The sequence below is a fragment of the Phyllobates terribilis genome, unplaced genomic scaffold (assembly GCF_046119375.1).
Source record: "Phyllobates terribilis strain yellow unplaced genomic scaffold, ASM4611937v1 Scaffold_7__3_contigs__length_470593459, whole genome shotgun sequence".
NCBI classification, from domain to species: domain Eukaryota; kingdom Metazoa; phylum Chordata; class Amphibia; order Anura; family Dendrobatidae; genus Phyllobates; species Phyllobates terribilis.
Genome location: NW_027362767.1, coordinates 273844267 through 273859088, shown reverse-complemented (window position 1 = coordinate 273859088; position 14822 = coordinate 273844267). Strand labels below are relative to the sequence as shown.

Here is a 14822-nt window from a genome sequence, read left to right as displayed (position 1 = left end):
AAAAGACGGATGTCTCCCAGAACAACAAAAAAAAGGCGAACACCCAGCAGAAGAGGATGTATGGTTGTTAAGAGCAAATTCAGCCAGCTGCAGAAACTCAGACCACCCCTCTTGATTGTCTGCCACAAAACAACGCAAGAACTGCTCAACATCCTGATTCTTCCTTTCTGTCTGGCCATTAGACTCAGGATGATATCCAGATGAAAACGACAAATGAACTCCCAACCTGTCACAAAAGGCACGCCAAAAACGAGCCACGAACTGAGGTCCCCTATCAGAAACAATGTCAGTAGGAACACCATGGAGTCTGACAATTTCCTTGACAAAGGCCTTAGCGAGTGTCTTAGAGCAGGGCAGTTTGATGAAGGGAACCAAGTGACACATCTTGCTAAAACGGTCCACGACCACCCAGATGACCGTGAAATCCTCAGAGGAGGGAAGGTCAGTAATAAAGTCCATAGCTAGATGTGTCCAAGGTGCACTAGGAACCTCCAGAGGGCAAAGCAACCCCGCAGTAGGAGTATGAGAAGACTTAGATCTAGCACACACAGTACATTGACGCACCCACTTAATGACTTCCTTCTACCATCCAGGCCACCAAAAACTGTGACCCACAAGTCTCTTGGTCTCAAAAATTCCTGGATGACCTGCCAACCGAGACTCATGACACTCAACAAACAAATCTCTCCTAAAGGTCCTAGGCACAAACAACCTCCCATGGGGAGTGTTAGATGGGGCATTCTCCTGAGCTTTAAGAATCTCATCTTCCAAAACGGAGTCCAATGCAGCAATCACAACACCTTCTTGTAAAATGCTCTCCTCCTCCTCAGCACCGACCATGGGAGAAAAGCTGGGAGACAACGCATCAGCTTTAGCATTCTTGGTACCCGGGAAGTAAGTAACGGAAAAATTAAACCGCAAAAAAAAAAGTGCCCACCTAGCCTGACCGGCATTCAAGCGCTTGGCAGCATCAAGATAGATCAGATTTTTATGATCAGTGAAAACCTGAATGGGAAATTCAGCACCTTCCAAGAGATGACGCCAATGTTCAAATGCAAGTTTAATCGCCAGCAATTCCCGATTACCAATATCGTAATTAAGTTCAGTCTCAGAAAATTTTTTTGAAAAAAGGCACAGGGATGTACTCCATCCTTGTTTTCCTGAGACAACACCGCACCGACCCCCACAGAAGAAGCATCAACCTCAACCAAAAACGGCTTAGTTACATCAGGCTGCATAAGGATGGGGGCAGAGCTGAACCTCTCCTTTAGAAACACAAACGCTTCAATGGCCTCAGTAGTCCACTGAACCGTATTAGCACCTTTCCTGGTGAGATCGGTCAGTGGTTTAACAATAATAGAAAATGTTTTAATGAATTTTCTGTAATAATTGGCGAAACCCAAAAACCTCTGTATCGATTTCAAACCAATAGGCCTAGGCCATTCCTGCACAGCTTGAACTTTCACCGGGTCCATCTCAAAGCCCTCGCTGGAGATAATGTAGCCCAAAAAACTAATTCTCTGTACAGCAAACTCACATTTCTCTAGCTTAGCAAAAAGCGAATTGTCAATTAATAACTGTAATACCTCACGTACGCTCTGCCAAAGAGACTCCAGATCTGGTGAATAAATCAAAATGTCATCCAAATACACAACCACATTTTTGCCGATCAAAGGTCTAAGGATGTCATTAATAAGATTGAAAAAATGCTGGTGCATTGGTAAGACCAAAAGGCATAACCAGATTCTCAAAAGGACCCACAGGAGTGTTAAAAGCAGTCTTCCATTCATCACCCTCCTTCATGCGCAACAAATTGTATGCCCCCCGGAGAACAATTTTAGAGAACCACTTGGCCCCCACTAACTGGTTAAACAAATCAAGAATCAATGGCAGTGGGTAGGGATTGCGTACAGTAATTTTATTAATCTCGCGAAAGTCCAGACAAGGACGTAAACCGCCGTCCTTTTTTTTAACAAAAAAAAAATCCAACAGCCACAGGTGACTTAGAGGGTCTGATATGACCGGCGGCCAAGCTCGTCTGTATGTATTCCTCCAAAACCTTTCTCTCAGGAATAGTAAGATTAAATAAACGACTTTTAGGAAGAGTCGCTCCAGGGACAAATTCAATGGTACAATCATAGTCTCTATGGGGAGGCAAAATTTGCGACTCCTCCTTAGAAAAAAATTTCCAAAAATCCTGAATAGGTACAGGTAATTCCCCTTTATCCACAGCAGCAATGCGCCCGTTACAACACTTGTCATAACACTTAGGGCTCCAGGACTTAATTTCATTACTAGACCAATCCAGTACAGGATTGTGCAATTTTAACCAGGGTAACCCCAAAACTACTACTAAATTATTTAATACTACCAAATCCAAATTTTCTTGGTGAATACCATTAATAGTGAGGGGAAATTCATAAACCTTGTGAGTAACACATTTCAAGGGGGAGCCATCGACAGAAACCACGGCAATAGGGGATAGCAAAGGTTTGGGTTTTAATTTAAGTTTTTCCAAGAATCCCCCATCAATCACATTCAGAGTAGAACCACAATCCACAAATACCCGAAATTCAATTAATTCTTCCTGAGTTGCAGTAGTAGCAGAAAGAAATACCCCCTTAGTGTTTAAACAGGCTATACGGGCGTAACTGACCTTTTTTTTTTCTTTGTTCATACGATGCACACAGTTCTTAATGAAATGGTCAGATTTTCTGCAATAAAAGCACAAACCTTCAGAAAACCTGCGGTCTTTTTCCTGAGAGCGGGGTGACATCGCCCTAATCTCCATCGGCTCTCCAATGTCAGTACAGACCCTCTCAAGACTAGGAGCTGACATGGCAAAGGATTTACTCTCATTAACCCTTGCACGCAGTCTCCTGTCCACCCGTATAGCTAATTGCATTGCCTCCTGCAAGTTTCCAGGTGTAGGATAGGCAATAAGCAGATCCTTAACCCTTTCACCTAGCCCAGCAAGAAACAAACTTTTCAGAGCTGAATCGTTCCACCCCACCTGAGCAGACCACCGACGGAAGTGAGTACAATAATTTTCCACATTACCTGATCCCTGCCTCAAAAGTCTCAATTCCGTCTCAGCTGATGAGACACGATCAGGATCATCATACAACAACCCCAAAGCAGAAAAAAAACTATCCACTGATCTAAAGCACAGATCACTAGGTTGGAGAGAAAAGGCCCATCTCTGAGGTTCTTTGCGCAAAAGTGACATTATGAACCCTATGCGCTGTGATTCACCACCAGAGGATCTGGGTCTCAAACGAAAATACAATAGACAAGCATTTTTAAAGGAAAAAAAATCTTGTTGTTCACCAAAAAATAAATCAGGCAATCGTACCTTTGGCTCCACAAAATGCGCTCCAGAACAGCTACTCACGTGTTGTTGGAGCTCGGCCACCTCCAGAGAGAGTCCCTGCAGGCGTTGAGCCAAATCCTGAACCGACACCATGATTGAAACTGGAGGTCTTTCCTTAGAGATATTTTTGGGCTGGACTTACTGTTATGATAGGCTACAAGCACTAAGGAAAGACAGGAGATCTGTCCCTACAATAGAACTAAGCTAGATCCCTACGATGTAACGGGGAACCTGATCCTGCGATCAGACCCGCTAAAGTCCTCAGCTAGTCTGAACGAAGACCTATAGATGTGAGGAAGGGATCCCTACAAGAACTAGGGACTGGGAGAAAGATGGACACCTCCTAGCAGAAATTGTAGTAGTAAAAAGACAAACAAACAACATAGAACATAGAGGTCAAAAGACCTAGCTAAACTGACTGAGAAAGGTAACAAAGCACCTGGCTAGCTTAAGAGTAGAAATTACAATGAAGTCCAGCAAGGCCAGAAGGGCGGAGCAGGATTAAATAGGCAAAAAAGGTCATGTGACCAGCAAAATAGAAAAAACCTAACAGGAGAGTTCTAACAGCTACGACCCTTTTGTATCTACTGACACTTCTACAGTACAGTAAGTGTTGCAGAGTGGGAGGGTGAATATCAATAAGTGCCGACGCCAGTGAACATCAGTAAGGAGAGGGGGAGGAGAAAGCAATTTTCAGTAAGTGCCAGGGGAAAAGTAGGGTGAATATTGGTAAATGCCAGGGGAGGAGTAGGGCAAATGTCGGTAAGTGCCAGGGGAGGAGTAGGGCAAATATCGGTAAGTGCCAGGGGAGGAGTAGGGTGAATATCGGTAAGTGCCAGGGAAGGGCGAATATCGATAAGTGGCAGGGGAGGAAGAAGGTGAATAATATAATGACTGGGACAGGGGAAGGACAAATATCGGCCTGTGACGGGTAGGGGAGGTGCAGCACTAGTCATGTGATCAGTGATACCGGCTAATCTCGGGGGGCAGGGTATCACCGGGAGCAGCCAATGTACTGGCAGGAGCTTCTCTAATGATGTCATCAGTTCTCCAGCTGTCAGACCGTTGGCTGTGGCTGGTCATGTGATTAGTGTAATGGTGCTGCCGTTTCCTTCCCTGCAGGTATGAGTATCCATTGGACTCCAGCACGTGGGTGGAGTGGTGGCCGGAGTTGTCGTCCTGCCGGGATCCATCCTGTGGACATTTCCTCTCCATACTGGATGAATTCTCAGAGAACTTTCTATTGGAGGGTTGTTAGTCATAGTCAGCTCGCTGTAGATCTGTTACAGTGTGCCTGCAGAGTCTCCTTCTGTCTTATTTTATATTCACAAAAAAAATTAGAAAAGTCGTATAAATAAAATCGATTGATTGCCTCAAGTCCTATGGCCGAATACTCTGCAGAGGCCGCATCTGGACACAGGACCGGAGGGCCAATGACTTACATTGCAGCCTATGATGGCCGTCACCTGTGAACAGGAACTCGGAAACAGGAAAAATCGCAGATCAACAGGCACAATGTAACAGTGCGATTGCCTGGTCACTTGACTCACCCTAGTGTAGGCTCAGCTTCACAAAAATTAAGAGTGCCCCCTACTCTTCAGATGTGTGGTTTTCACATCAATGGGGCTAAGCTGCAGTACCCGACACAACCATGACCAGGAGGTGGCGCTGTTGGCAGAGAGAGAACTGAGCCACCTTCTTATCCATAGAAAATAAGACATATCCTATAATCCTGAAATAGAGACAGCCACAATACTACAGCCTGGTATATACATGAATTGTACGCCTCTATATATGTCCTATCCTGCAGTCACCTCCAGATCTACAGTCACTATTCTGCTGTTACATCACGTCTTATCCTCCAGTCACATCCAGAGCTGTAACACTGTAACTACACTGTAATTTCTGATGTAATATTTTAAAGACCGATGCTGATCAAAAACATAAATAGCGAGATGCTGGAGCTAAGAACACAAAGCAAGTCACAAAACATGGAAGATTTATGTCGGCTTCATTGTGAAGATACAATATAAGATCCTGTCTTCATCCACCACTAGAGGGTGCTCCATGTATACAGAGAAAGATACATAGGGAACAGTGGCGTAACTACAGTCCGATGGGCCCCGGTGCAAAATTTGGACCTTCCCGCATGTTGGTCAGATGTATGTGCCCCTGTAGTGTTCTAATTCCTATAAGGACATACAAGTTTCTCCCTCCCTCCCCATTATGTAGTAATGTCATCACAGACCCGGTGAGTTCGTGGTCTGCAATACACTGCAGCTGGATGTGCGTCCTTGGACGCACATCCAGCTGAAGTAGGGGCTGGCGTCAATGGGCCCCTCACCCTCACGAGACTGGCTACTGTGGCAACCGCGGTCGTTACGCCTCTGTTAGGGGGAACTCCCTGTATACTGAGATACATGATAAAATTCAGACTGCAGCCACCTCTAGAGGGAGCTCCCTGTATACACAGATACATGATAAGATTCAGCCTGCAGCCACCACTAGGGGGAGCTCCTTGTATACACAGATACATGATAAGATTCAGCCTGCAGCCACCACTAGGGGGAGCTCCCTGTATACACAGATACATGATATGATTAAGCAGGTTTTCCTTATCTAGTGGTGGGTACAGGCACAAAGCACTCTCCTCAGTGGTGGATGGAAGAAGCACACTATCACCATTTTGTTCTATTCCTACACTGGGGATTTGGAGCTCTGAATCAGGAATACAGATTGGAGCACATTTTTCTCCTGCCCCAAACTCCAGGTTGATAGCTTAATACGTTAATACTTGGACAATTATAGAAGAAATTTTGGCACATTCTGAAGGTTTGGGTTCTGTTCCAGTGTTTATATGGGCATCCCTCATGATGAACAGCTGTGGACACAGAAGTCAGATCATATCGTGACTAACACCACCATTAGAGGAATAAAGAATATAAAGCCATTATATAAAGCATCACAAAGTTTATTAGTTTTAAGTCAAAATACGCTTAGAGACAAAAACCCTATAAAAAGCCCCTAAAAAAAAACAGTTTAAAATTAAACAGGCAGTGTGGTTGAAGATGACAATAATTAAATGGCACAATTAATTAATGAAAGGTAATATCAGCGATATGTATATAGTTAATAATACAGATAACTGATTTAATGCCATAAATAAATAAATCAATGGAATACAGGATTTCATATATTTACATACAGTTAATGCCACAAATAGGGTACATTCAATTAATACAGTCACAGTTAAAGGGGTATTCCCATCTCCAAGATCCTATCCCAATATGTAGTAGGTGTAATAATAATCATATTAGCAAATACCTTCAATTAGAAATGTAATATAGTATTTTTGATTCGCTATCTCTCTTACCTCGTGCAGGCATCGCAGGACCTTAGGTATCCATGGTTACGACCACTAGCAACTAGCTAACTATGACTTTATCAGTGGAAGTAACCATGGACACCTAAGGTCCTGCGATGCCTGCACATGAGGAAATAGACATAGCGAATCAGAAAAAATATAGTACATTTCTAATTGAAGGTATTTGCTAATATGATTATTATCACACCTACTACATATTAGGATAGGATCTTGGAGATGGGAATACCCCTTTAAGTTGTCCAATACTCCAATATCACAAAGGCAATCACCAATAATAAAGAGTGGGTTGAGCTCAAATAGTATCAATATAAACTATGTGCCATGATATTGGATCCCACTGCCTAGTACCCCAACGCACGTTTCTCCATGGCCGGCGTCCCAGAAGTCACACTGCACATGTCAGCACAGCGGGAACTCAGATGGGATGCCAGGCAGGGGGGGAGAGGTCATGATGACACGGTGCACAGGCGCTACCATGGAGTGTACTAGGGTGCCATTTGTACAATATGTCATTTTCTTTTACTCATTTTACGATGTAATATGAAAAACCACAAGATGGCAACATATTTGTCCATTGTACAAATGGCACCTTGGTACTCTCCATGGGAGCGCGTGTGCGCTGCGTCATCATGACCTCTCCCCCCTGCCTGGCATCCAATCGGAGTTCCCGCTATACAGACATGCGCAGTGTGACTTTTGGGACGCCGGCCACGGGGAGCAACGCTTGATGGGCAGCATACACGCGCCCGCTATCATGGATTGCTTACAGGTGATCCATTCATTCTTTTCCACTATATATGTCCGGATATAACAGTGCCTCAGTACCCCCTGACAAAGATGAACACGAAACGTGCGTTGGGGTACCAGGCAGTGTGGGCCAATATCATGGCACATGGTTTGTATTGATACTATTTGAGCTCAATCTTTATTATTGGTGGCTGCTTTTGTGTTATGGGGGTATTGATGGGTATTGGGCAACTTAACTGTGACTGTATTAATTGAATTTACCCTATTTGTGGCGTTAACTGTATGTAAATATATGAAATCCTGTATTCCATTGATTTATTTATTTCTGTCAATAAATCAGTTATCTTTATTATTAACTATATACATGTCACTTATATTACCTTTCATTAATCAATTGTGCCATTTAATTATTGTCATCTTCAACCACACTGCCTATTTCATTTTAAACTGGGTTTTTAGGGTTTTTTTATAGAGTTTTTTTGGCTGTAAGCGTGTTTTGACTTAAAACTAATAAACTTTGTGATGCTTTATATAATGGCTATATATTCTTTATTCCTCTAATGATGGTATTAGTTGGGATATGTTGCATTATATGGTACCTCCATAACTTATAATCAATGAAAATAGCTAAAATTAGTCTACATATTCATTCTTTTGTATTAACAGAAGTCAGATCATGCCTTCTACACCGCATGCAGAATTATTAGGCAAATGAGTATTTTGATCACTTTGATACTTTTTATACATGTTGTCCTACTCCAAGCTGCATAGGCTTGAGAGTCAACTACCAATTAAGTAAATCTGGTGATGTGCATCTTTGTAATGAGGAGGTGTGTTGACTAATCACATCAACACCCTATATAAGGTGTGCTTAATTATTAGGCAACTTCCTTTCCTTCACAAAATGGGTCAGAAGAGAGATTTGACTGGCTCTGAAAAGTCCGAAATTGTGAGATGTCTTGCAGAGGGATGCAGCAGTCTTGAAATTTCCAAACTTTTGAAGCGTGATCACCGAACAATCAAGCGTTTCATGGCAAATAGCCAACAGGGTCGCAAGAAGCGTGTTGGCCAAAAAAGGCGCAAAATAACTGCCCATGAATTGAGGAAAATCAAGCGTGAAGCTGCCAAGATGCCATTCGCCACCAGTTTTGCCATATTTCAGAGCTGCAACGTTACTGGAGTATCAAAAAGCACAAGGTGTGCGATACTCAGGGACATGGCCAAGGTAAAGAAGGCTGAAAACGACCACCTTTGAACAAGAAACATAAGATAAAATGTCAAGAATGGGTCAAGAAATATCTTAAGACTGATTTTTCAAAGGTTTTATGGACTGATGAAATGAGCGTGACTCTTGATGGGCCAGATGGATGGGCCGGAGGCTGGATCAATAAAGGGCAGAGAGCTCCACTCCGACTCAGACGCCAGCAAGGTGGAGGTGGAGTACTGGTATGAGCTGGTATCATCAAAGATGAACTTGTGGGACCTTTTCAGGTTGAGAATGGAGTGAAGCTCAACTCCCAGACCTACTGCCAGTTTCTGGAAGACAACTTCTTCAAGCAGTGGTACAGGAAGAAGTCTGTATCGTTCAAGAAAAACATGATTTTCATGCAGGACAATGCTCCATCACATGCATCCAACTACTCATAGTGTGGCTGGCCAGTAAAGGTCTAAAAGAAGAAAAAATAATGACATGGCCCCCTTGTTCACCTGATCTGAACCCCATAGAGAACCTGTGGTCCATCATAAAATGTGAGATCTACAGGGAGGGAAAACAGTACACCTCTCGGAACAGTGTCTGGGAGGCTGAGGTGGCTGCTGCACGCAATGTTGATCGAAAACAGATCAAGCAACTGTCAGAATCTATGGATGGAAGGCTGTTGAGTGTCTTCATAAAGAAAGGTTGCTATATTGATCACTAATTTTTTTGGTTTTTGTTTTAGCATGTCAGAAATGTTTATTTCTAAATTTTGTGCACTGATATTGGTTTACCTGGTGAAAATAAACAAGTGAGATGGGATTATATTTGGTATTTATTAAGTTGCCTAATAATTCTGCACAGTAATAGTTACCTGCACAAACAGATATCCTCCTAAGATAGCCAAATCTAAAAAAAAAAAACACTCCAACTTCCAAAAATATTAAGCTTGGATATTTATGAGTCTTTTGGGTTGATTGAGAACATAGTCGTTGATCAATAATAAAAATAATCCTCTAAAATACAACTTGCCTAATAATTCTGCACACAGTGTAGTACCCTCTTAATGCCTCGGACCAGGGGACCAGTGACTTGTGTAGCAGTATATAAAACAACACTGACATGGATGAAGATTTGGCCATAGCAGCTTTTATTCACATAAAAAGTTACAAAACATTAATAAATATGTGATTCTCATTCCGAGCCCTGCACAGTGAAGTAATGCCAGCCCATCACTAACCTACATCGCACATCACTCCAGGGCATGTGAGCCAGGGTCTTTCTGCTGAGTTCACCCACGGACCCCGTCTAGCAAAATCTACATTGCACTCACTGTGTTGAAGGAGCCTGGAAGAACCACATCTCACAGCTGACATTACGCCAATCTAGTGCAACCCCAATCTTCTTTAACTGCAGAGGTGGGTGGGACACCACACAGCCCAGAAGACACAGCAACGAAGAGGAAGCCCCACCCTTCTATTATAGGACCACCACAAACACTCCCAGGTAAGCAGAAACCTATAACATTAGAAGAGACTAGTCGGACAGGCGGGTCCCTGGCTTCTCCCCGCCTGCTGCCGGTCACTGACAGGTCTTTATTTATACATATGAAGCGCGGGGCGGTCTTCCTTCACGTCCCGACACACTACATGAAAATGTGGGTCCTGGCTGAGTGTGTGGACTTGTGCTGTGAGGGCCTTACGCCAGAGCAGGCCGCAGGAAGCCTGTGGTGTTGGCTGGCCAGGACCACTTGTTTCACAGTTCAATGAGAGAGACTTGCGTTCCAAAACACACTTTACTTAAGGGTAACTTGGTAAAGGTTATGTACTAGGGATAGAGGGTACAAAGTCTTATTGATGTTTCCTTTACAGTATGACGCATTTTCTTTCACACAGTATCCTTCCTCTGTAGTCTATTCCGGGCCTAATGAGCTTTAATGCTACAGTCCTGATCAATAAGTCTCCTTACTCGCTGAGCAGTTCCGCGTCCTATATCTTCCACTACTGGCGCCCTGGATCTACAGCTCAGGACCCCCACTAGTCCCACTTACTCAGTCCTGTTTAGGCCCGTTATCTTTGGCGTTACAAGCTCTGTGGTTCATGATTTGGCGTCCTCTCCAAGGACCCTTCATTAGAAGGCCACTGTCTCGTCGGCAACTTCTCTTCAGAATCGCACTATCCCTCGCCTTTGGTCTCCTCTTACTATGGATCACCCTTTCAGCAGCGCTGCTCACTTTGCACTCCAAACTCGAACTTCCTAACTAGCAGGAAGCCACTTGCCCTAACTCTAACCCCACCCTCTGTGGGCTAGTCCCAAACATTTACTCTCTATCCTAGCGTCACTACCTATCCTATAGATCTTATAATACTTTACATTATCACATCGTACATTATACTAACAATACTTTTTCACATTCTATACACAATACATTACAATTCACATTACACAATATATACAAAAGACGCACAACATAATATACTCAACGCGATTGGTGTCTTCAGTGGTAGGAACGTGATAGTACAGTCCACCACCCTTACACACACATGAAATGAAACCCCACAACAATGAGCGGGGAGAAGCCACTGGGGATCCACCTGTTCGATTAGTCACCGATGCAACTATGTGCCTGGAGGCTGTTACAGTTATTTTTCTATGAAAGGACGCAGAGTCTGAAAGTCAGACATCGTGTCTGAGATCACACACTGACTGATACATTCAGTTGTGTCCGCTGTCAGGTTCCCTTTAATACTTACTGGTCCTAGCACTGCCCCAGTCATGTCCCGCTATACCTATTCGCCTTCGCACTTTACAGCAATCTGTAGCCACTGGGAAATGTAAGAATCTTTCCCTGAAACCAGTGTGACCTCCTGTACCAAACCAGTGCCTGTGTAATGTCACAGAGTTATAGTATGGAGGAGGGGAAATTTTTTATATTGCATCATCCTATGATCTGTCTGTGTATTCAGAGAATCTCCGCTTATCTCTCACATCCGGCTGATTGCTAGTGTCAGCCAGCAGCTCTGGATGTGATTGGAGCATTAGTGTAATCTCCTATCCTACAAGTCTCCTCTCCCCAGTACTGGCTGATAACAGGGAGTAATAGATTGTAGGTATTTTTTATTTTATAGAAGTACACTACATGACACAACTACAATACACTACAGGATACGATACCACAGAACAAAACATAAGTACAAAACCCAAGAACAGAACAAGACGACAGAACCAGACACAAAGCACAGAAATAGAAGCAGACAAATAAGTCAAACAGAAATAGAAGATTCTCGACCTACTGAAAAGGAAAAAAACAAAAATTAGAATAAAATTAAAGAAACAAAATAACCATCACCACAGGAATATATACACACATACCCTTTTTTTTTACATAAAATAATATTATAAAATCATATAAAACCACCGGCCCAGCTTCATTCATTCTACCATATACAAACCCAAACAATGTTCACACTGTCCTAAATATATTATATACAATAAAACCACTATAATCACATTACACTAAACCGAAATATATTATACAATGTAACACATAACATATATACAACTGGAAACAGTACTAATACTTACAGTATTTTTCAGACTATAAGGTTGAGTTCACACGATGCGTATTTAATGCGTTTCCGCGGCGTTTTTGCAGTTGCGTAAACGCCGCGGAAACGCATGAAAAACGCATTGAAATCCGCATGTGCTGTGCCCATGATGCGGATTTTTCCGCAGCGTGTCAATTAATTTTGCGGAAACGCTGCTCTTTTGCCGCCATTGACTTGCATTAGACCGCATGGAATCCGCATCACTGTATATGTTGATGCGCTTTTCATGCGGTCTAATGTGCGGATGGTACCCGGGTGTGGAGGAGAGGACTCTCATCCAGACCCAGGTACCATTAAAAAAAAAAGAATAAAATAAAAAATATATATATTCTCACCTTCTGACGGCCCGCGCAGCGCTCCTGCTTGTTTCGCGGCACTTTGGGGTTGAATGAAGAAGGACCTTCGCTGACGTCAGAGTCATGTGACGGGTCACGTGACGCTGACGTCGGAAGGTCCTAAAGTCTTCACTGCCGGCAGCCGGGACCGAGCGAAGCAGGACACCGGGGGCCATCAGAAGGTAAGTATAGATTTATTTTTTACCATTCTTCCGGTCACACTATATAAATCCATGCCGTTTTCATGGATTTATATAGTGTGACCAAGTTGACAAGCACTTTCCAAGTGATGCTAAAATCGCTTGGGAAGCGCTTGTCAACCCGCATGCGGAAATGAAAGTAAAGACCGCTTCACATCCGCATGTCCCTGGCAGGAAACCGCATGTACAATCCGCATGCGTTTTTTCTTGCCAGAGAGATGCAGAAACGCTCAGGAAAAAATCCTGAGCATTTCTGCATCGTGTGCACATACCCTTAGACGCACTTTTTCTTCCAAAATTTTGGAGGAAAGTGGGGGGTGCATCTTATAGTCCGAATCTACTAGTGTACTATAGTGTACTGTTGCTGTGGATGATGGGTGTGTGGAGGAGTGGCGGAGGAGCAGGGCACAGGAAGCAGCAGCGCCTGCTGCAGCCTACACTGTCCCCGCTGCTAAAGAAAATGAATATTCACTGCTCCCCACACCCACGGATGTGTGGAGCACTGAATATTCACTCTCCTTAATAGCGGGCACACAATGTCAGCAGCGGCCGCATCTTCCTTCCATCCCAGGAAGATGGATGAGGGGTGCCATGCATACCAGGATGAGGGGGGCCATGTATACCAGGAAGAGGGATGAGGGGTGCCATGCATACCAGGAAGAGAGATGAGGGGGCCATGCATACCAGGAAGAGGGCAGTAATGCATACCAGGAAGAGGGATGAGGGGGCCATGCATACCAGGAAGAGGGATGAGAGGTGCCAAGCATACCAGGAAGAGAGATGAGGGGGCCATGCATACCAGGAAGAGGGCTGCCATGCATACCAGGAAGAGGGATGCGGGGGCCATGCATACCAGGAAGAGGGATGAGGGGGCCATGCATACTAGGATGAAGGTGCCAAGCATACCAGGATGAAGGGTGCCATGCATACCAGGATGAGGGGTGCCATGCATGCCAGGATGAGGGGTGCCATGCATACCAAGATGAGGGGTGCCATGCATACCAAGATGAGGGGTGCCATGCATACCAGGATGAGTGATGAAGGGTGCCATGCATACCAGGATGAGGGCGAGGGGTGTCATGCATACAAGGATGAGGGGTGCCATGCATACCAGGATGAGGGATGAAGGGTGCCATGCATACCAGGATGAGGGGTGCCATGCATACAAGGATGAGGGGTGCCATGCATACCAGGATGCGGATGGGGGCCACTTATAACAGGAAGGGGGGGCCATATATACCAGGATGGGGGATAATAGTACAGAATTGGGAGACAGACATTACCTCTATAAAAAAAAGTGTTAGCAGTAGACCACATTGTTTGCTTAATTTTTTATTTTCCTCCTCTAAAACCTAGGTGCGTCTTACGGTCTGGTGCGTCTTATAGTCCGAAAAATATGGTACTTACTGGTCCCACTGTCTTACCTTACAGTTACACACCTTTACTGTACCTCATTCACACCACAGCAAACTGAAATACAACAGAATATACAAAAGTAACATAGAATTTTTTTTTCCCTATATATAAACACACACCTACACTAACTATCCCACCACTCCTGATCCAGCTCTGGCCACAAAGTTCAGGCTACTCCAAGCTAGGATCAGGCCCCAAAGTTTTTCCCCAGGCGGGGCCTGGGCCTGGCCAGATTAGTCATCTTATCACTGCTGATGAAATCCCCCAAAATCCCCCACCCAACCTAACTAAAACCCCCTATTATACATTATTTACAATATATGTGTGGCACCCCAGGGGTCTGGTTTCCACAGTAACAAGCAATGTTATGTCTGAGAGCAGGTGGGAGGTCTCTTGGCCAGGGATCCTGTGCATGCCACACCTCCTGCCCAGTCTTGGGAGGGGAAGACCTTCCCCTATATAAACCCGGGGCTGAAGCAGGGTTAGTCAGTCAAGGAGAGTAGAGACAAGAAACAGTCACAGGAAGAAACAGCAGAAGCTCAGTGGGAGCAATACTACTACAA

The 14822-nt window shown here is 44.1% G+C and overlaps 1 protein-coding gene across 1 annotated transcript in view; it reads left to right on the top strand.

Annotated features, from left to right (window-relative positions):
* Positions 1 to 5336, top strand: part of LOC141154618 (complement C5-like) — a 154816-nt gene extending 149480 nt beyond the window's left edge. The window contains exon 41 of the mRNA XM_073640814.1: positions 4496 to 5336. Coding sequence (XP_073496915.1) covers positions 4496 to 4631 — 136 coding nt within the window. The 3' untranslated portion in view covers positions 4632 to 5336. The remainder of the gene's footprint in view (positions 1 to 4495) is intronic.
* Positions 5337 to 14822: the final 9486 nt, after the last annotated feature.